The sequence below is a fragment of the Lithobates pipiens genome, unplaced genomic scaffold (genome assembly GCF_037356315.1).
Source record: "Lithobates pipiens isolate NorthernLeopardFrog02 unplaced genomic scaffold, aLitPip1_a1.2 Scaffold_8, whole genome shotgun sequence".
NCBI classification, from domain to species: Eukaryota; Metazoa; Chordata; class Amphibia; order Anura; family Ranidae; genus Lithobates; species Lithobates pipiens.
In genome coordinates, this window is record NW_027507903.1 from 193,626,365 (window position 1) to 193,649,667 (window position 23,303).

The 23,303-nt window shown below is 44.7% G+C and overlaps 1 protein-coding gene across 1 annotated transcript in view; it reads left to right on the top strand.

Moving 5' to 3' along the window:
• Positions 1 to 17,222, top strand: part of MOV10L1 (Mov10 like RNA helicase 1) — a 301,052-nt gene extending 283,830 nt beyond the window's left edge. Inside the window, exon 26 of the mRNA XM_077473981.1 lies at positions 16,786 to 17,222. Coding sequence (XP_077330107.1) covers positions 16,786 to 16,795 — 10 coding nt within the window. The 3' untranslated portion in view covers positions 16,796 to 17,222. The remainder of the gene's footprint in view (positions 1 to 16,785) is intronic.
• The last annotated feature ends 6,081 nt before the right edge of the window (positions 17,223 to 23,303 follow it).

Sequence of the window (23,303 nt, forward strand, 5' to 3'; positions counted from 1 at the left end):
CCGCCCGGAGCTTCAGCTAAATGTCCCCAGCCTGACAGGACAACCACGGAAGGACAAAAACGTCCCTAGAACTGCAAGCCTGCGAATAAAGGTGCTACCGCATGAAGGTTTGCTCCCACCCATGTCTCGGGTGGGGAATTGCCTTCGGGAGTTTGCAGCCCGGTGGTCCTCTCGGCTATCTGACCAATGGGTCTGTGATCTGATTTCCTCAGGCTACAAGATAGTTTCTCTCTTGGCCGCCAAACAGATTTTTCCCCTCCAGCATACCCGTATCCCGGCTCGCCTGGAGGCCCTCTTGGGAGCAGAAAACGGATCCGCTGAGTCGTGGGGATGTTGTTCCGGAATCGGAACATTTCCTCGGATTCTACTCAAATCTATTTGTAGTTCCCAAGAAGGAAGGGCTACGTCCAATCTTGGACTAAAAGCCCTCAATCACTTTGTGAAAGTACAGAGGTTCAGAATGGAATCAGTTCGCTTAGTAGTCGCTGCACTCCATCAAGGGGACTCCCTGGCGTCCTTAGACATCCAGGATGCGTACCTGTCTATACCCATTTGCCTCCGGCATCAAAAGTTTCTGCGCTTTGCAGTCGGGGAAGCCCACTACCAGTTTGTGGCTCTTCCTTTTGGTCTGGCATGCAGAAGGAGATTTTGACAAAATGGGACAAATCTCAGTTGTCCCTGGATCGACAGATCCAGGTGAGTCAGTCAGAGATTCACTGATCTGGTGGCTGAGGTCCCCAGTGTTTCAGTCCGGGAAGTCGTTCCTACCTCTGAAGTGGACAGTGATCACAACGGATGCCAGCCTGTCCGGCTGGGGTGGAGTGATTGGGGTTCAGTCGGCTCAGGGCCTCTGGTCGGCGGAAGAATCCATGTTGCCGATCAATCTTCTTATACTAAGAGTGATCAGGCTGTGCCTCTTCACATGGTCAATGAGACTTCAGGGGTGTCCGATCAGGATCCAGTCAGACAACGCCGCGGCTGTGGCATACGTCAATCACCAAGAGGGAACAAGAAGCTCAGCCGTCGCACGGGAGATCGCTCACATACTTGGGTGGGCAGAGCGACACGTACCGGCCCTGTCGGCCATTTACATCCCGGGAGGGGAGCAGGTGGACTATCTGAGTCGCCAGATGCTGGACCCAGGAGAATGGGCGTTGCATCCGGAGGTATTCAGGCTACTGTACCTGAGGTGGGGCACACCAGACGTGGATCTTCTGGCCTCCCATCTCAATCGGAAGGTGCCGAGATTCGTGTCCAGGACGAGATCCGTGGGCAGACGCGCTGGTGGCTCGGTGGGATCAGTACCAGCTGATCTACGCCTTTCCTCCACTGAAACTGTTACCAAGTCTGCTTCACAGAGTGGATGTCGAGGGGATCCCAGTAATACTGATTGCCCCAGATTGGCCTCAGCATCCTTGGTACGCAGACCTAGTGTGCCTGGTGGCGGACGCCCCAAGGCGACTGCCGTTACAAGAGGACCTTCTGTCTCAAGGTCCGATTCTCCTTCCTGCTTGGTGGCTTTAAAGGCATGGCTATTGAGAGCCAGGTGTTAAGGAACCGGGGTCTGTCAGACTCGGTGATCCCAACTATGTTGAGGACGCGGAAGTCTTCTTCTCAGAAGATATCATCGTACCTGGAAGGCTAACATCTCCATGTGTGAGGAGAAAGGATGGCATTCGCGCTCCTTTTCTATATCCAGGATCCTGCTGTTTCTTCAGCGATGAGTAGACCAGAAATTGGCGTTAAGCACCATTTAAGGGGCAAATATCTGCCTTGGCTGTGTTTTTTCAGTGACCCCTGGTGTCTCACTCATTAGTGAGTACCTTTGTTCAGGGGGTTCGTCATGTAGTCCCTCCGGTGCGTCCACAGTTACCCCCGTGGGATTTGAACCTGGTGTTATCGGTGCTTCAAAAACCTCCGTTTGAAAATATCAGGGAGATTCCCCTGTTGACTCTTTCCCAGAAAGTGGTCTTTCTATTGGCCATCACATCGGTCAGGAGGGTTTTTGGAACTGGCGGCTTTGTCCTGCAAGTCGCCTTATCTGGTTATCCACAAGGATAAGGTGGTGTTGCCTCCGCAACCGTCTTTTCTAGGTAGTCTCAGCTTTTCATATCAATGAGGACATTGTATTACCATCTTTGTGTCCTAAGACGAAGCACCCTAAGGAAGTGGCCCTTCACGCTCTGAACGTGGTTTGGGCTCTAAAGGTGTATTTGTCTGCCACTGCTCCCTTTCGGAAGTCAGACTCATTGTTTGTTTCAGTGGCTGGTCCAAAGAAAGGCATGGCGGTCTCGTCGGCCACCATTTCCAGGTGGATCAGACAGATTGTAGTGCAAGCCTACGCCTTGAAGGGGCAGGTGCCCCCCTTTCCGGTCACGGCCCACTCCACAAGGGCAATCGGAACGTCTTGGGCCTTCCGACACCAAGTTTCTGTCGCTTAGGTGTGTAAAGCAGCGACCTGGTCGTCTGTCCACACCAAGTTCTACAAGGTAGACGTCAGTGCATCGGCTGATGCCTGTTTTGGCCGCAAAGTTTTGCAGGAAGCTCTATAGTTGCAATTGAATATGCATATATATTTTTTTCCTGGTTTATCGATAAAAATGCAGTCCTGTTATGTTATTGCGCTGTTACATTAAATTCTGCCGTTTTGGTGCGGTTGTGGGTAGTCACTCCTGTTGAGGGCACCCTGGTTTTGTGGTGGATTTTTCCACGCACTGTTTTTTTTTTTTTTTTTTGGGGGGGTAAAGTTTCACTAGTTCCCACTTGCCATGGTGGCTGAAGTTTTTATGCTGTTTTCCCACCCCTCAGCAGTTTGCCACTGCTTGGGGACGTCCCAATGACTAAGAGAGAAGCTGTGTCGGTCAGTGAATATAGGGGAAATTAGGATTTTTTGTACTCGCAGTAAAATCCTTTTCTCTTTTACCGCCCTGCCTTTTTCTCTTTACGTTATACTGCTTGTTGACATACTGATGACTGCATGGCAGGCTGAAGGGTTGTTGCCCAAGGGACCGCCCCCTGGGCGGAACTAAAGAGTTCTGAGTGTTGTGTAACAACTAATGCCTAGTATTCTCCTAGTGGTGGGCATAACCACCCAATGGCTACGAGAGGAGCTGTGTCGGTCGGTGAAATACAGAGAAAAGGATTTTACGGTGAGTACAAAAAATCCTATTTTTTTTTATATCATTTTTATTCCTATTACAAGGAATGTAAACATCCCTTGTAATAGGCATACTGCATGACAGGTCGTCTTTACAGAGATCTGGAGTCTATAAGACCCCACATCTTTCCTCCTAGGCTGGAAAGCCTGAGGTAAAAAAATAAATAAATAAATAAACAGAAGTGACATCACATCACCCCCGGCCTCCGAAGGTCATAGAGATGGCCGGGGACCATCTGATCCTCGGTCAGCTCTATGATAAACAGCTGCCAGCCGGTTTATTTTCCGTCTCACCGATTTGCCACCTGTAAAAAAAAAAAAAACTACAGAGGTGATCAAATACCACCAAAAGAAAGCTCTATTTGTGGGAAAAAAAGGACGTCGATTTTGTTTGGGGACAGCGTCGTATTACCGCGTGATTGTCAGTTAAACAACGCAGTGCCGTATCGCAAAAAATTGCCTGGTCGTTAAGGGGCAAATCTACGGGGGCTTAAGTGGTTAAAGTACAACTAAGGGCTCCTGTATAACAGACCAAATCCAGTTACTATGTGATGCACAAGCCTCATAAAGTAAACAAAAAAAATGTACTTCATCTTCCCTGAGCCAAATTCTCATTCTCCATATGCTCCCCCTTCCAAACACTGCAGCTCAAACCAAGGGTAAATCGGCAACAACGGCAGTGCTGTGAGCCCAGAAACAATGGGCAGCACTAGATGCAGCCAGGTGCTGATTAACAAGCTACAGGAATGTGCCTCAGCAGTGACCATGCCATCTGCAGTATTTTTTCATACCACGCTGATGCAAGCAGTCTACACGAGTGCCAACTCTACTCTGAATTCAGAAGTGCAGCATCATTGCCACACACTCACAGGCAGCTGTATTAGGTTAGCCTTACTAGCACAATCAACAGTTATTTTTAAGTTTAGATACTGTTAAAATTAGGTGTTGTAGCACATATATTAACGGGAAGCAGTAGTTCTACTTTAACCGCTTCAGCCCTGGAAGATTTGGCTGCTGGATGACCAGGCCATTTTTTGCAATTTGGTACTGCGTCGCTTTAACTGACAAGTGCGCAGTCGTGCAGTGCTGCACCCAAACATAATTGAGTTTTTTTTCCCTACAAATAGAGCTTTCTTTTGGTGGTATTTGATCATCTCTGCGTTTTTTTTTTTTTTAAGCTATAAATAAAAAAGCAACAATTTAAAAAAAAAACAATATTTTGTACAAATTTTTTCTCATTTTAGTCCAATATGTATTCTTCTACATATTTTTTGTAATAAAAATCGCAATAAGCGCATATTGATTGGTTTGTGCAAAAGTTATAGCGTCTACAAAATAGGGGATAGATTTATAGATTTTTTTTTTTTTACTATTAATGGCGGCGATCTACGAATTTTATCGGGACTGCGACATTATGGTGGGCACATCGGACACTTTTGACACGTTTTTGGGACCATTGGCATTCATACAGCGATTAGTGCTATAAAAATGCACTGATTACTGTAAAAATGTCACTGGCAGGAAAGGGGTTAACAGTAGGGGTTGATCAAGGAGTTAACTGTGCTCCCTCTCTGTGTTCTAACTGAAGGGGCGGATGAGACTGTCTAGGGGAGATGACAGATCGCTGTTCATACTTTGTATGAACACATGATCAGTCTCTTCTCCCCTCAGAGAACTGGGATCTGTGTGTTTATACACACAGATCCTGGCTCTCAGTGTGTCACGAGCGACAGCGGGAGCCCAGCGGTCATCCCGTCCACTGGGCACTCGCATCGGCTCTGGGGGCGAGCAGCGAATGCGCTCACCCCTAGTGGCCACAGAGCGAAGCGACGTTACATAACGTCGTTTTGCCCAGCCGTGCCATTCTGCCACAGTAAAATTGCAGTGGCTGGTCAACAAGTGGTTAACTATTTCAGCCCCGGAAGGATTAATCTCCTAATGACTAGGCCATTTTTTTGCAATACAGCACTGCACTGCTTTAACTGACAATTGCGACGTTGTACCCAAACAAAATTGATATCCTTTTTTTTCCCACAAATGGAACTTTCTTTTGGTATTTGATCACCTCTGCAGTTTTTGCGCTATAAACAAAAAAACTCACAATTTTTGTAAAAAACATATTTTTTACTTTCTGCAAAAAATAATTTAAAAAAATGTATTTATCAGTTTAGGCCAATATGTATTCTACTACATATATTGGGTAAAACAAATTGCAATAAGCATATATTGATTGGTTGCGCAAAAGTTATATCATCTACAAAATAGGGGAAAGATTTAGGGACTTTATTTATTTTTACTGTTTTTACTAGTAATGGCGGGGATCGATTTTTAGCGGGACTGCGACATTGTGGCGCAAATCTGACACTAAGTGACACTTTTTGGTAACCAGTAACACCAATACAGTGATCAGTGCTATAGTAATGGCACTGGCAGGGAACTGGTTAACACTAGGGGGTGATCAAGAGGTTAAGTGTTCCCTAGGGAGGTGTTTTCTAATGGTCAGGGGGAAGGACTGACTGGAAGTAGAAAGAGATCGCTGTTCCTGATCACTGTCAGAATGGGGATGTGCCTTGTTTACATAGGCAGTTCCCTGTTCTGCCTCTCTTCACCGTGATCGGAGGGACATCCCACGACATGCGCTCGCAGTATCACATGCACAGATCAACGTACAGGTACATCTGTTTGCACAGCTGAGCCGACCTTGCCACAGTATATATGCGGAAGGCAGTCGGTTGTAAATCCTCCCATATACTCGGTGAAGTGAACAGCCTTAGGTGATGTACAGAGATGAAACAAAGTGCCCATAAGTGCTGCATATCCATGCCCATCAGTGCGGCATATTGGTGCCTCATCAGTGCTGCCCCATCAGCGCAGAAAAATGACTTAACCGCATCAGCTCCGGAAGATTTGGCTGCTCGATGACCAGAGCATTTTTTTTGCGATACAGCACTGTGTTGCTTTAACTGACAAGTGCGCGGTTGTGCGACACTGTACCCAAACAAATTTGACGTCCTTTTTTTCCCACAAATAGAGCTTTCTTTTGGTGGTATTTTTGCTGTAATATCCCCAATTTTATTGTTTTTTAAAAAAGCTATTTTTTTTCTCAGTTTAGGCCGATTATGTATTCTTCTACATATTTGTTGTAATAAAAATCGCAAAAAAAACGCATATTGATTGGTTTGTGCAAAAGTTATAGCGTCTACAAAAGGGGGGATAGATTTATAGATTTTTTTTTTGTTTTACTAGTAATGGCGGCGATCTGCGATTTTGTATCATGACTGCAACATTATGGTGGACACTTTTGACACATTTTGGGGACCATTGACAATTATACTAAATGCTACCAACAGAGAGCTCTATTTCTGTGAATTAATTTTTTTCAAATTTCATTTAGGTAAAGTGTTGCATGACTGCGTAATTGTCATTCAAAGTGTGACAGCGCTGAAACCTGAAAATTGGCCTGGGCAGGAAGGGGGTAAAAGTGCCCTGTGTTAAGGCGGTTAAAGTACAGCTGTCATTAACAATAAAAATGTAAAGTAAACACAATATGGCAACCTGGAGGCTTACTGTACACGGATGCCATTTCTGCACACGATTTCCTGCTTGTGTGATTGGCTTACCAGTCAGCACTAACACACAAGTCAGGTTTTGAGCATCTGTAACAAAAAGTAAATTTCTCTTTCGTTCATTAACAGACACAGAGCTCCATTATTTAGAACCATAGGGTTATATCACCCCCTACAGGAGTAGGACAGTAGGCAGAAAAAATTTAGGCGGCAGAGGCCGCCGCCTTCTGATGTGGGCATACGCCCTCCTTCCTCGGCTCTGCCTTGTCCGGTCCCCCCGTGGGCCGGTGCACGTGCAGCGGGTGGCCAAAAAATGTAGGCCGCGGCTTTTGTGGCCTACCGGGCAACATGTGGAGCGGCCCTAGAGTGGACGGCAGAGGTCGCCACTTTCCGTTGCGGCCATTCGCCCTCCTTCCTCTGCTCTGCTTGTTCCGGTCTTCCCTTGGACCTGTGCGGCCAAACTTTTAGTCCCCACTGCCACACCCGACGCCTTCTTTCAGAGGAATGACGCTGTGGGGGCTCTGAGGGCGACCCCATTTTTGGGGGGGGGGTTAAGTGTGCCCTCGGTAGGCGCCCCCTGTGAGGGGCCTCCACCAGTGCTCCCTGTGAATGGTCCAGTGGTGCCCCCTGTGCGGGGCATCTGTAGGCGTCCCCTGTGTGGGGTCTCAGCCTGTGACCCCTGTGAGGGTTTAGTGGTGCCCCCTGTGCGGGGTTTGCGTAAGTGCCCCTTGTGCGGGGTCTAAGCCAGTGCCCCCTGTGAAGGGTCCAATGGTGCCCACTGTGCAGGGTATCGGTCTCGGCCAGTGCCCCTTGTGAGGATCCTTGGTCAGCGTCCCCTGTGTGGGGCCTCGGTCGACGTCCCCTGTGTGGGAAGTAAGCGACTCCCCTGTGTGGGGCCTATGGCGGCGGAGGTCTCAGACGCGGCCCCCCTGAGTTCTTTGTGTGTTCATAGGTGGCACTTGGGCATATAGGCTAGTACATGTCGCCCCGCCCTCCCCGCCTCATTGTTCTCGACTGATCCTATGTCTGGCTCTGCCGTCGTGGATGTGGCCCACCTTTGCGAGTTGGTGGCCACACTCCCTGTCCTGTCAATTAGTGAGGCTGTTCCTCAACAACTGCAGTGGCACACAAGCGGGTGGTAGTTGTCACCCTTATTACATCTGTGACAACTTTAAAGATGAAGGAAGCAGCTGTGGCTGCAGCGGAGTTGCCTGTCAGCTTGGCACCCATAAACTGTCTCGCACGGCAAAAGCGTCCCTTCTCCCCTCTATTTTGGAATATTTGTTCGTAAAGACTGGGATTGTCCAAAGCGCCCCTTTGTGGTTCCAAAGATGCTTCGCTGGGAGGTACACCTTTGTGGGGTCCCTCCTTAAAGAGTGGACTGTTAACCCAGTAGTGGATCCCCCTATCTCTAGGTTGCTCAAGGCCACCATGATTCTGGTAGAGGAGTCTCCCAGCTTTTAAGGATCCGGCTGACATACTTGGAGGGGGCGCAGCTTCTCTCTGTTTTCGCTGAGTTGGCGGACCAGTTGGTTTGGGGGCTGCAGTTTCTATGTGATGCCTCTTGGATGCAGTTCCCCTGGTTGCTAAGCTCTGTTTCTGCAGTGGTGTTTAGATTTGTATTGTGGCTTATGTGTTGATCAGCAGACTGGGCTTCTAAAAATGCTCTGAGTGGGTTACCATTTCAAGGCTGTTTGAGGCTACCCTGGATGACATCATTACAAGTCTCACAGAAAGGAAGTGTACATCTCTTCCACAGTCTGAAATGGGGAAAAGGGTCTCGTAATGGAATGCGGTCCTTCTCGGCATGCAATGGACCTAGTCTGGCGAGCCGAGAGTGGGATTCCCTATACCCACAGACAAGGCCCCTTCAGCATGAAGGTGCAAACTCACCCGTGTCCTAGTGTTTCGGCCTTGAACCCCAAAAAGGGTTTTTTTCCTTCCAATAGGTGTCTGTTATCGGACTTTTGGCAGTTCTCCTTGGGGCTGTGCAAGCCCTGTTGCTTCAGGGTGTGTTTGTCCCTGTTCCAGTGGGTACAGAAGGTCAGAATGGAGGCCATCCACACGGTGGTGGTGTCCCTTCATCATGGGAACTTTCTGCCTTCTGTCGACATCGGAGATGCTTATTTACACACTCCAATATGTGTCCGACACCAACACTTCCTCCGTTTTACTGTGGGGAGAGGAGCATTATCAGCTTGCGGTTTTGACCATGGGGTCTCGCATTCCGCTCCTCACAAAGGTGTTGGCCCCAGTTGGATTCGATTATCTGCTGGGCCTGACGCTGGTTTCATCTCTAGCCAGAGTATTCTTCCTCTGGACAAACTCCAGAAGTTGCATGCCGCACTTCAATTACTGTTGTCTCGCAGATGAGCCTCCCTGCGGTCCTGCATGTGGGTGTTGGGCCTGATGGTACCTACGTTCAAGGCGGTTCCATTTGTGCAGTTCCATACGAGCTCCCTTCAAGTGAGATCCTGGCGTCAAGTGCCCAAGGTCTCTGGGCTATCAGATTCGGCTGAGACAGAAAACCAGGGGTCCCTGATCTGGTGGCTTCGCTGTCCGGGATTTCATTAGGGCACATCCTTTCTCTCCTTGTATTGGACAGTGGTCACCTCCAATGCCAGTCTGTCTGGGTGGGGCGGTGTCCTGGGACTGGATTCTACTCAGGGTCTTTAGATGCTGGAGGAATCCTGACTGATCAATATCCTGGGACTTCGAGCCATCAGACTATGTATGGATCCTGGAGGTTGACTTTGGGGGATCCTGGTACGGATCCAGTCTGACGATGCCACAGTTTAGGCCTATGTCAATCACCAGGGCAGAAGGAAGAGTGTGTTTGCAGCCCCGACAGTAGCCAGCATCCTCCGGTGGGAAGAATGCCTTGTTCCGGCCCTCTTTGCTGTATGCATTCTAGGAGTGGAATACTGGCAGACGGTTGCCTCAGTTGGCTAGTGTTGGTCCATGGGGTGGTCCCTTCACCAGGATGTGTTTCATCAGATATGTCTCCGATGGGGCACTCCCAAGGTAGATCTGTTGGCGTCATGGCTTAACTAAACGGTACTGAGGTTTCTGACAAGGTCATGGGCCGTGGCAGACGTTCTGGTGGGGCTGGTATAGTTGGATTCAGGCCTCTCCTCCTCTCAAGCTTCTGCTGCGACTTTGCGCAGGATCGAGGCCGAAGGGATTCCAGTCATTATAGTGGGCCCGGATGGCCTTGTCGGTCTTGGTACACCGACCTGGTCTGCTTGGTCACTGGCATCCCTTGGCAACTGTCTCTCGGGTAGGTTCTACTGTCTCAAGGGCCAATATTCCATCCTGCTTCAGTCACTGGTTTGGAATGCCTGGCTGTTATGAGCCAGGTGCTGAAGTTACGACACTGCTGAATTCTAGGAAGCCTTCCTCCCTAAGAAAATTTACCACCGGACGTGGATAGCATACATATCCTGGTGTGAGGAGCTTGGCATTTGCCCTTGTTCTTTCTCGGTGTCTCGGATTTCGACCTTCCTTCATGGGGGGGGGCAGAACTTGGCCTTGAGTAACATCAAGGGACAGGTGTTGACCTTGGCGGTTTTCTTGGGTGTCTCCTGGTCTTGCACTCCATGGTGCGTACTCTTAATCAAGTGGGTCGACATCTGCCTCCTCCGGTGCAGTCTCTTCTTACCACCATAAGATCTGCTCTTGGTGCGTTTTGGTTCTACAGGAGCCTCCCTTTTTCGGGAGGTTCCTCTGCTTGCTCTGTCTCAGGTTTTTTTTTTTTTTTTGGTTGCTATCACCTCTGCTCGCAGAGTGTCGAAACTGTAGGTGTTACCATGTCATACTTCTTACCTGGTGATCCACAAAGATGAAGTGATTCTTTGCCCTTGTCCATGGTTCCCTCCTCTAATTCCTTTTGACTAAGGACATTGTATTGCCTTCCCTGTGTCCCAGGTCAAAATGTCCTAAGGGTTTTGCCTTGCATGCCCTGGATGTGTTCGGGCAATTTGGGTGTATTTGGCAGTCGCATGGTCCTCTTTTTTTTTTTGGGAGATCAGACTCTCTGTGGCCAGTTAGTCGTCGGTGTACACTTTTGCAAAATTATACAACGTGGATGTGCTGGCATCTGAGGGTGCTTCTTTTGGCTGCAAGGTGCTGCGGGCTGCTGTCTAGGGAGTCTAATCTCTCTTGGGGGTATATTGTTCAGGTTGGGCTCCAGTTGTTCTTTGTTGCATTCTGGTTACCTGGTTGGCTATTCTGTTAGCCTTGGGAATTTTCCTTGTACCACCCCTCATGTTTGGCACTGCTTTGGGATGTCCCTATGGTTCTGAATAATGGAGCACTGTGTCTGTCAATAAGAGAAAATGAGATTTCTGACTTGCCGTAAAATCCATTTCTCTGAGTTCATTGACATACACAGCTCCCACCCCTCTAAGGAGTTTTGATGCTTCTAACACTGCTTGTTACTAAACTGAAGGCCTATAGCAGAGAGAGGGGTGTATATCACCTAGGACTGCCCATAGGCATAAGCCAAGTCTTTTTTCTGCCTAGTGTCCTACTCCTGTAGGGGGTGATGTATCCCTATGGTTATTAATAATGGAGCTCTGTGTCTGTCATTGAACTCAGAGAAATGTATTTTATGCTAAGTCAAAAATATCATTTTTTGGTGACCTACTCTCAAAGTGTTAATAGCATCTAAAGGGATTTGGGCTCTGCCACTCTCCTCATTAGAACTATGGAAGTGCAGCAGCTGATAAATATAGATCACGCCTATTTAAATTCAATTTGCACATGGACACAGACAAACCCCTATTTCTCCAGATTAACAAAAGGTAGAAATCTACAAAAAAAAATGTGTTAAAATGCTTGCAAAATGTACATAGAGTGGATTTTCTTTTTCTTAACAAAAGTGAAGTTACTGTTTAACCATGATAAAACAAAAAATGCATTGTCACAGAGACACGAGACTCTGTCCATGTGCCCAAATGCATATTCATTCAATTGTATCCTCTATACATGAGGAGTAGGAAACTTTGATAGTTTAACTGTCCAAGGTGCACAAAGTACCCAAAATGAAAACGCTCTTACAATACCTTGAAAAAGTATTCATACCCCTTGAAATTTTCCACAATTTGTCATGTTACAACCAAAAATCTAAATATATTTTATGTGATAGACCAACACAAATTGGCACATAATTGTGAAATGGATGAAAAATGATAAATGGTTTTCAATTTTGTTTACATATATGTGAAACGTGTGGCATGCATTTGTATTCCCCCCCCCAGAGAGTGAGAGAGATCTAGAGAGTGACATTTTTGCCCATTCTTTTTTGCAAAATGGATGGAGAGCGTCTGTGAACAGCACTTTTCAAGTCTTGCCACAGATTCTCAATTTGAATTAGGCTTAGACTTTGACTGCTCTAAACCATTCCATTGTCTGTATGTTTAGGGTTGTTGTCCTGCTGGAAGGTGAACCCCGGCCCAGTCTCAAGTCTTTTGCACACTCTAACAGGTTTTCTTCTATGGTTGCCCTGTATTTGGCTCTATCCATTTTCCCACCAACTCCGACCAGCTTCCCCTATCCCTGCTGAAGAAAAGCATCCCCACAACACGATGCTGCCACCGCCATGTTTCATGGTGGGGATGGTGTGTTCAGGGTGATGTGTAGTATTAGTTTTCCACCACACATAGCGTTTTGCTTTTAGGCCAAAAAGTTACTTTTGTCTTACCAAACCAGAGCACCTTAATTCCACATGTTTGTTGTGCCCCCCACTTGGCTTATCTCAAATGGCAAACAGGACTTCTTATAGCTTTCGTTCAACAATGGCTTTCTTCTTGCCACTCTTCTATAAAAGCCAGATTTGAAGAGTGCACAACTAATAGTTGTGCTGTGGATAGATTCTCCCACCTGAGCTGTGAATCTCTGCACCTCCTCCAGATTTACCATGGGCCTCTTGGCTGCTTCTCTGATTAATGCACTCCTTTCCCAGCCTGTCAGTTTAGGTGGACGGCCATGTCCATTTTCGGATGATGAATTGAACAGTGCTCCGTGAGCTGTTCAAAGCTTGGGATATTTTTTTTATAACCTAACCCTGCTTAAACTACTCTACAACTGTATCCCAGACCTGTCTGGTGTGTTCCTTGGCCTTCATAATGCTGTTTGTTCACCAAGATTCTCTAACAAACGTCTGAGGGGTTTACAGCACAGCTGTATTTATACTGAGATTAAATTGCACACAGGTGGACTCTATTTACTAATTAGGTGACTTCTGAAGGCAAAAGGTTATCAGTGTCAGAGTATAGGGGGCTGAATACAAATGCACGCCAGACACTTTTCAGATACTTATTTGTAAAAAAAAAATGTTAAAAACCATTTATAATTTTCTTTCCTCTTCTAAATTATGTGCCACTTTGTGTTGGCCTATCACATAAAATCCCAATAAAATACATTCACGTTTTTGGTTGTAACAAGACAAAATGTGGAAAATTTCAAGGGGTGTGAATACTTTTTCAAGGCACTGTATTACCCCATAGAGCCAATCACTTTCAAGCCTTTGTCATTTTCCATTGTAGGAACACTGCCTCCCTGTCATAAATGCCTCTCTCAGCCTGTCAGCAGCCTGTATTTATAAATGTCTGTATGTTATTGTTAGGCCATGTTCACATGGGCAAACTTAAGTGTTCACTCGTGGGAGGGCCATATTTGCTTGCAAGTGCACTAAGATGAACGGGTGTTCAGTGCATCTTCATAAGGCGGCCCCATTCATGTCAGTTAGGATGCAGCACCTGCACAGACACAGGTTAGTAATTTGTTAGGCACAACAATACTACACTGACAACAGGACATGTACTAAAAATTCTTTAGGTATTTTGTATGGCAATGTCCTTCCTAGGTTGACAATTAAAGACTGTGATGTCAATTGAAAATTAGTATAAGGATAAAGTGGTGACTGTGCTATGTGGGTTGTAAATACTAAGGGGGCGCTATTATAATATACCTTGGGTGATACCAAAAAAGTGCTAGTGCTTAATGATACCTCTGGCGCTATTTATGTTAAACCGTGATCAATAAAAATAAAGTGCTCATGCTATCAAACTAAACTGTCAGTGAAACAAAATAAAGTGCTAGTGTTTAATACCGCAGATATCTCATAAATCAATACATATTACAACGTACATTCATTCAATCAATTCAAAAAAAGTGTCCATATAGATGAAAAACATAAAACTGAATGGGTGAATCCTGTGCCCCGTCACCACTTGGAAATATTGCTCAAACGCGTCACCCAGTGAATTATAATAAGTAGCCTACTCACCATCTCACCATGACCCCTTTATAAAAAAAAAAGACAGGTCAGGTGAGACTTTGGCAGGTTTAAGGAGCTGCCAACCTTGATGGGAAAATGCTGCTTGGATGCAGCAGGAATAGTATTTCAATCCACGATTGCTCAAGAGAAATATAGAGAGAACGTGACCATGGCATAATATCATTTTATTTTAAAAATTGACATAAAAACAAAATGGCCAAAACCGTGACTGTGCTATACCTATTATACATGCATATTGGCAAAAAAACAAAGATTCATAAAAATATCCACAAAACGCAATCATAAAGTGCAAAGTTCCAAATGTGGAAAAAATATAAATTCATACATTTAATAAAATGTCCAATGTACACGAAAATCATATCCTTAATTGTCCAGTGTACACAAAATGCACAACAGAATATACTGTGGGGAAAATAATATTTTGATCCTCTGCAGATTTTGTAAGTTTGGCAACTTACAAAGAAATGAAGCATCTATCATTTAAAATACACCTATGATAAAAAATTAGAGACCGAATATCTAGAAAAAAACACATGAAACAAATACCATAAATGTAAGCTGTAGTTTAGTGAGTAAAATAAGTATTTGATCCCCAAGAAAAACTTGGTACTTGGTGGAGAAACCCTTGTTGGTCAGCACAAAGGTAAAATGTTTCTTATAGTTGGTGACCAGGTTTGCACACATCTCAGGAGGGATTTTGGTCCACTATTTTTTACAGATCTTCTCTAAATCCTTAAAGTGGTTGTAAACCCCATTCATGAAATCTGACCTATGTGTCTGCAGTGTTTTCATCTCTCTCCAAAGCAGTAAATGCCGGGTCTTTCTGCTACTCCGTTCCTCTGTTATCAGCATGATAACATCTGACAAGTTCTCAGACACAGGACATAAAAGCAGCTAGAAAATTTGTGTCAGGGGGGAACCTAGAGATAGATTAGCAGAGAGTTTTGTCTATTCACAATACAGCTCTGCAAGTTTCTTCGTTCCTCTGCCTATGTGGAGGAGGGTGTGTGCCTTTTCTTCCAATCATCTGTCACACAGTGTATGCCCTCCCACTGCTGAAACAGGAGGAAAGATTTGTAACATGATGTGCATGAATATAGAACGGGAAAGACAGCAGATATACAGGTAAAACGTATGCAGGGAGATTTGTTTAATCTCTGTGTATCATCTGAGGGTGTTCAATTCACTGGGTATATGTGAGGTATTACATGCACCTTAGGGTTCCTTGGCTGTCACTTGGAAACCTGAAGCTCCGGCTCCCTCCTTTGTTGCCCTGGAGAACTGTTTTGGGTCATTGTCATGCTGAAATACCCATTCATGACCCATTTTCAGTATTCTGGCTGAGGGAATACATGGCTCCATCCATTGGCCCCTCAATGCAGCAAAGTCGGTATGTACCTTTAGCAGAGAAACGCCCCCAAAGCATCATGTTTCCACCTCTGTGCTTGACTGTGGGGGTGGTGTTCTTGGGGTCATAGTCGGCATATTCCCTCCAAACACGGCGAGTCCCCCTCCTCAGCAAGGCACATGTTCATTCATGCCAATAAACATCTAAATGATTTAGAGAAGGACTGGGAGAAAGTGCTGTGGTCAGAAGAGACTAAAATTGAGCTCTTTGGCATTAACTCGACTCGTGTTTAGAGGAAGAAAAATGCAGACTATGACCCTAAGAACACCATCCCTACAGTCAAGCACGGAGGTGGAAACATGATGCTTTGCGTCTATTTCTCTGCTAAAGTTACAGGCTGACTTTGCTGCATTGAGGGGCCAATGGACGGGGCCATGTATTGTAAAAACCTTGGATGAGAATCTTCTTCCCTCAACCAGAACACTGAAGATGGGTCGTGGATTGGTCTTCCAGCATACCAATGACCCAAACATACTGCCAATGAATGAGCAAGTTTGGGGTGGAGGAACTTGACTGGCCTGCACCCTGCAGTCCTGATCCCAACCTGATGGAACACCTTTGGGATGAATCAGAGCGGAGGCGCAGGCCTTCTCTTCCAACATTAGTGCCTGATCTCACAAATGCGCTTCTGGAAGACTGGTCAAACGTTTCCATAGACACACTCCTCGTGGACAGCCTTAGTAGAAGAGTTGAAGCTGCTATATCTGCAAAGGGTGGACCAACTCAATATTGAACCCCTATGGACTAAGACTGGGATCCCATTAAAGTTCATGTGTGTGTAAAGGCGGGTGTCACAATACTTTTGACAATATAGTGAATAGTCTTTTATGCACGTGACACTTTATTAATCATATGAATTGTGTGCACTGGACATTTTATTAATAGTATGAATTTATTTAGCATTTTGTGGATTTTTTTTTGTTTTTTGCTAATTTTGTATATATAATAGTAGAGCATTATTTGCTTTTAGTGACCACAACTATTTAATAAGTTGTTTTTTTGTAGTATTTGGTGGTTTTCACATGACAGACTTGTAACTTCGATTTAATTTTATATTGGGGGTTATTTATGAAAGGCAAATCCACTTTGCACTGCAAGTGCCCTTGGAAGTGCAGTCACTCTAAATCTAAGGGTTAGATCTGAAATGAGTGGAAGCTCTGCTGATTTTATCATCCAATCATGTGCTAAAATGCTGTTTATTTTCCTTGCATGTCCCCCTTGGATCTACAGCGACTTTACTTCCAGGTACACTTGCAGTGCAAAGTGGATTTTCTTTTAGTAAATAACCCTATTTGTGTCCTTTGTTATTGGTTTTGGTTTACTGATTAAGTTAAATTGTGTTTTAACGCAGGTGTGATTAATCAGACTGCATTTGTTTCTTTGTACAATGAAGAAACATTTTACTGAAGATGAAAGAATGCACCAGCATTTGAAGCGGACTTCAGTAGTAAATTTGATTTGATAAATCTGATATTTGTGAAGAATTGACAGCCTTGTCAACTTTTTTTTTTTTTTTTGTTTTTGTTTTTGTGTGGAAATATATTCTCGGGCATTTACAGCCAATTGTTCAAGACCTAAATCAAGGATTGTCCTGGTTAGCTACAAACAACGTGGACCTCTTTTCAGGCTATCTAGAATAGCGGATGGAAAATTATACTTCTATAGTCAGTATTGTTAATGTTCCACCATAAGAAAAAAAAAACTTTCTGCTTGTTGCAGGTTTGCAGTACACTTTGTTCTTTAATGAGTCGTACACCCATTAAGTTAATAAAAGCATAATTAAAGCTATCTTGGTGTGTAGTCACATTTTATTACTCCCTTTAATGTATATTGGCCAGCCTGCATTTTTTTGGAAAAGTAAACTGTACACAATTAAAATATTTGAATGTGATTATAAGTATTGTACAAATGTATAGGATAGACCACAAATTCCCCAAATATACAACAGGTTTGACATGAAAAGGTTACGCCTTCAGTTCACACATGTATCCACATGCATTCTCACAAATGATTTCAAGCCACCATCTAATGCAGGAGTGTCAAACTGGAAGCCCTTTAGCTTTTGTGAAACTACAATTCCCATCAGGCCTCTGCCTGTGGGAGTCATGCCTGCAGCTGTCAGCCTTGCAATGCCTCATGAGATTTGTAGTTCCGCAACAGCTGGATGGCCACCAGTTTGACACCTGTGATCTAAAGAATAGGGGCAACTTGTGTAATAAGTACAGAAGGAACATCGTCGTGGTGGTTGTACCTGAAGTATGACATTGTTAACAGCTGTATTAAGGGAGTAAGTACACAATTGATTCAAATTAACAACCATGTTACACTGGTGCTTTGCTCATGGAGTAGCAACTTTTTTCTCTAAATGAAGAATCGAAGTTGCTAGCAAGGAAGTACCAAAGATCTGCTGGTTTAGACCGTAAGGGAGAGAAGCCATAGGAGAAGGTTAGTGGACTATAGAATTGGTTCCAGCGATCAAATTGCTAGTGTGACATTGGCCGTACAGAAATATTTTTCCATATTCTACATTAGCCCTTCATAATATTTCCTTACATGTAGGAACTGCCTCTGGTAGCATACAGTGTTTCTGTTACCCATGGTCTTTGCCATGCCAGTGAAGCAAATGGCTGTGCTGATTCCATAATTTCTAGATGTATGATACTTAATTGTTGCAAGAAATTGTATGCACATTACATTGTCCTCTTAAAGGTCTCTGATCCTTAAACCGCTCTGTAGCCAATTAACTGCTTCCAAGTATAAATAAGGTGGATAATTGAACTGCTGCCTCTTCACATGTTCATACCACCACCATATTCTTAATTTGTTCTGATACCTACCATACTTTGGCAGTGACACCAACAATACAGCCGAGTGTCTTTTTCTTAGTAGTACAGTATACGAATCGGCTCTTTAATCATTACCTTTACACTCCCAGCTAATCTCAGTTTTTTCCTAGTGTCCTTTGGTGATGGACCTCAAGATTCCTGCTGCAACAGAACCATTGCAGCTCCCCTATAATGTTGCTGACGTGCACTGGATCTTGCTTTTAAGCACATGTGGATTTAGCTGCAGGGTTCCTTTATAGGCCCCGAGCTATGGCCTGTGAGCAGCAGAGCTCTGTTGAACCCTTTGGTATGCTTATTACAGAGGGCAAAGCTAGAATTGGATAATTCCCTTGTTGATCCTGCCTACAGAAGCTTCAGTGGTGAGTGCAGGGTGGAAGCCCTCTAATCCTTTCGCTGCCACCAAAATGTCATATGCTGGCAGTAGCTGGGGGAGTTTACACAAGTGCAAGTAAAACTGACAAGCCAACTGTTGGCTTTCAGGTGGGAGTGATCAGGCAGCTACACAGCCACTCAATGGCTTCCATGGACCCTGGGAAGTGCCGCTATGTTTCCCAGGTTTTCCTCTCCCACCAGTAGGCCCATTTTTGGATAAAGTCGAAAGCCAGCTAATGCTGTCATATGCCCAACTATTAAGAATCCAGAAGTGAGGAGGTCATATCTCTATTTGCTCTATCATGCAAAGAAGGCATATCTGAACATGATCCAGAAATGCTGCCATCTTCTCTGGGTCAAAGCTCATTTAAAATGGTCTGTTGCAAAGCAGAAAACTGTTCTGTGGTCAGACAAATCAAACTTTCTTTCAAGACATTCTTTGCCGCGTCCACTGAACTTAAGAGAGGGACTCTCTGGCTTGTAATCAGTGCTCCGTTCAAAAGCCTGCATATCTGATGGTATAAGGATGCATGGGCAGCTTGCACATGTGGGCGCCATCAATACTGAAAGATGTATCCAGGTTTTAGAGCAGCATATGCTCCTATTCAGACAACCCATTTTTCAGGGACAGCCTTGCATATTTCAGCAGGACAATGCTAAACCACATACTGCATCTTTAACAGCATGGCCTCATGCTAGAAAAGTCTGATTGCTTAACTGACCTGCCTGCAATTCATACCTTTCACAAATTGAAAATATTTGGTGCATCTTGAAAGGAAAAATATGACAGACAACCCAGGACTGTTGAGCAGTTAGAATGGGACAACATTGCTCCCCCCCCCCCCCCCCCCAGTTCTCAGTTCCCCAGACATTTACAGTGGTATTAAAAGAAGAGGTGATGCTACACCGTTGTAAACAGGGCCCTGTCCCATCTTGTTTGCGACTTGTTGCTGCCATCAATTTCAAAATTACCTATTGTTTTTTTTTTTCTTAAATGGTATATTTTTTCAATTTAAAACCTCTGTTTGCGATTCTCTTTTTTGTGAATAAAATATGGGTTTATGAGATTTTAAAATCATTGCATTCTGTTTTTTATGAAGATTTATGAAGATTTTGCACAGTGCCCCAACTTTTGTGGAATTAGAATTGTAGATGGCCTTCTACTGGAGGATTTTTAAGCCACAACCTTGTCTGCCAGCGTGCCAAGGATGATTCAGTTCCTTCAACCTTTTGGCTGGATAATCAACTTGGTATGCTCTCTAGCCTTCTCGCTGTCTGGAATACCTGGGTCTAAACGTGAACACAGCCCAACCCAGAGGCTCCTTCCTGAGGAGAAAATTGCTTCCCTATGGTCCCACATGTGGACCCTCAGGTCAAAACTGCATTGCCCAGTTTGTTTCTTGGCTTAATAGTAGGCTTCTTTGAGTCAGTTCCCTTTGCCCAGTTTCACTTCAGACCTCTACTGTTTCAGATTGACAGCTGCTCTTGTAAAGAACATTTTCTTGTTTTGCACATGGGAAATGTGGTTTTGAAAGCAGAACCTTCCTTTTTATTCAAGGTGGTTCTTTCCATCTCAATGAAGAAATTGTCCTCCTCCAAAAAAATAAGGAAATTGTCATATGCCCCGTACACACGATCGGAATTCTCGTCTGAAAAAGCTCTGATGGGTTTCCTGACGGAATTCCATTAAAGCTGTCTTGCCTACACACGGTCACACCGAATTCCGATCGTTTAGAATGCGGTGACGTACGACGGGACTAGAAAAAGGAAATTCAATAGCCAGTAGTTAATAGCTTCCGTCTCGTAGCTGAATCTGAGCATGCGTGATTTTTGGTGTGTCGGAATTACATACACACGATCGGAATTTCCGATGGAAAGTTTCTCTGTTGGGAAAATTGAGAACATGCTATAAATGTTTGGCTGGCGGAAATTCGGACAGCTAAATTCCGATGGAGGATACACACGGTCGCGTTTTCCGATGAAAAGCTCTCATCTGTCTATTTCTGGCCGAAATTCCAATTGTGTGTACATGGCATTACACTGCTTGAATGTGGCCAGTGCTGTTAGCATCTATTTTGCAGCCATGGCCTCTGTTTGCAAGGCTGAGTCCCCCTTTGTTCTGCCTAGAGGCCCTCTAAGGGGCATCCTAATTCCCATTTTTCCACTGCCAGATGAATCAGACAACCTATTTCCATGGCCTACACCCTTAAAGTGGTGTAACACCCCCCCCCCCCCCTCAAAAATACTTAGGGCTGAAACAACTAATCAACATAATTGATTATAAAAATAGCTAACTACTATATCTTCATTATCAATTAGTTGGTCAACCGATTAGTTGACCTGCATAAAGAATGCATTTTTATTCCTAAAGAGATCCTGCGGTGAGACAGGCAAGTCCCTGTAAGCCAGTTTTGGTATCCATTTTATTAATGCTTTTAAATGTATCGTGCCGCCTTTCTCCCAATAGGGAGCAATTGATATTGAGCTGCTGTGTTCACTGTTTTTTCTACTCGTGCTGGCTGTGTGCCTTTAGCTGTGTGTGCACCGTTTCATGATGGTGTATACATAGGGAGGGGGAACAGGCAGCCATTTTGTTGGAGGCAAACAATAGAATTTTTATAACGGCTTACCTGTGAAATCCTTTTCTTGGAGTACATCACGGGACACAGAGCCACAGTAATAACTGTATGGGTTATATGGCAACTTCAGGTGATGGACACTGGCACATCCTAAACAAGAAGTTCAATTCCCCATATAACTCCTTCCCTTACCGGGAGTACCTCAGTTTTGTAGCAAAGCAATACACGTGTAACCAGAAGAGGGGAGGGACCTCTGTGTCCCGTGATGTACTCCAAGAAAAGGATTTTACAGGTAAGCTATTATAAAAATCCTATTTTCTTTATCGTACATCACAGGCACAGTAATACCGTATTTGCCGGCGTATAAGGCGACTGGGCGTATAAGACGACCCCCTATTTTTCAAGTGAAAACATAGGTTTTGGACAATACTCGCGGTATGAGACTACCCCCCTTCTGAGGCAACACCATTTAAAAAAAACATTAGAAACATTAAAAAACACAAAGCAAGAATGCCAACTACTCATCCGCCATGCTGTGATATGTCATAAAGTAAATCAAACAATAATAACACAAACGGAGATCTATTGAATGCCACAACTCTGGAAAGTAGAATTTTTCACTAACCAAACCTATACCACTTTTGGGTTACATTCTATGGGAATTGTCCACCAAAATGCATTTAATAACCCCCCGTCATATGTCCCAGATTTACCTGTCCATCTTGGGTGCCTGGGACCTCAAAGGCAAATAGCAGGATGTATAGTAGTAGGATATCAGTGAATGGATTTACCCAGGGAAGTATGGTGAGCGGTGTATTATTTTAATGAATACAACGCCTGCTTGGATTGGCAGAGGCTGTAGCATCATCAGCCCTTGCCTCTCTCTCTCTCAAAGCCAATCCGAGCAGACTACTCTATGTAGCCTGCTCGGATTGGCAGAGGTTGTTAATCCAATCCAAGCAGGCTCTGTATTCATTAATAGAATACATTGCTCGCCGGGATTGGCTCAACGGTGTATACTGTTTGTAACTGAAGCCACATACAGTATTAGTCATTTGGGGGCTGACATCCATCGGGCAGAATTGTACCCGGCTTATAAGACAACCCCCGATTTTTGGGCATTTTTTTTTAAGTGTAAAAGGTAGTCTTATACGCCAGAAAATACAGTAACTGTATGGGAGGTCCCAGAGCAATGCCACCTGAGGGGAGGGGACACAAACAAAAGTAGACAGCAATCAGACCTGAGGACCTATGCAGCACACTGCGCCCATGGAGGCTTGGTGATGCATTGCCCATGAAGCACTAGCCCTGGTGGAGTGTGCTTTGACCTGAAAAGGTGGAACCTTCCTCTTCAAGCCATAAGCTTGAATAACTACCTGCCAAATCCATTTGGCAATAGTGGATTTCGATGCCGTTTGTCCTTTCCTAGGACCTTCAGGCAACACGAACAAAACATCTGTTTTCCGAATCTGAGCAGTCACATTCAAATAGACTTTTCTTCAGAACAGGGTTCTGGAAAAAATTAAGGCAAAACCATATCCTGGCTTAGGTGAAAACCTGAAACCACCCTTGGCAGAAAGCTAGGATGAGGACACAATACTACTCTTACCTTGTGAACGATTAAATATGGCTCTTTACAAGAAATAGCCACCAACTCTGATACCCTTCTTGCAGAAGAAATGGCTACCAGAAAAACTAGCTTGCTTGTAAAAAGGACCAAAGGAATATCTCATATTGGCTCAAAAGCATGTTTCTATAATGCCTCCAGAACTAAATTCAAGTCCCAAGGGTTCAGGGGTGCTCTAACCGGTGTATAAAGTTTTGGACCAAAGAATGTGAAGCAAGTGGACGTTGAAACAATACTGATAAGCCCGAGACCTGGCCCTTGATAGTACTAAAGGCCAGTTTCATCTCTAGCCCCATTTGCAGAAAGGCAATAATTTTACCTATGACATACTTCCTAGGATGCCAACCCCAGGATTCACACCAGGAAACATATGCCTTCCAGACTCTATAATTGACTCTGGAAGTCGAGGTAGGTATCACTGAGGTAGGTATCACTGAGCCTGAAA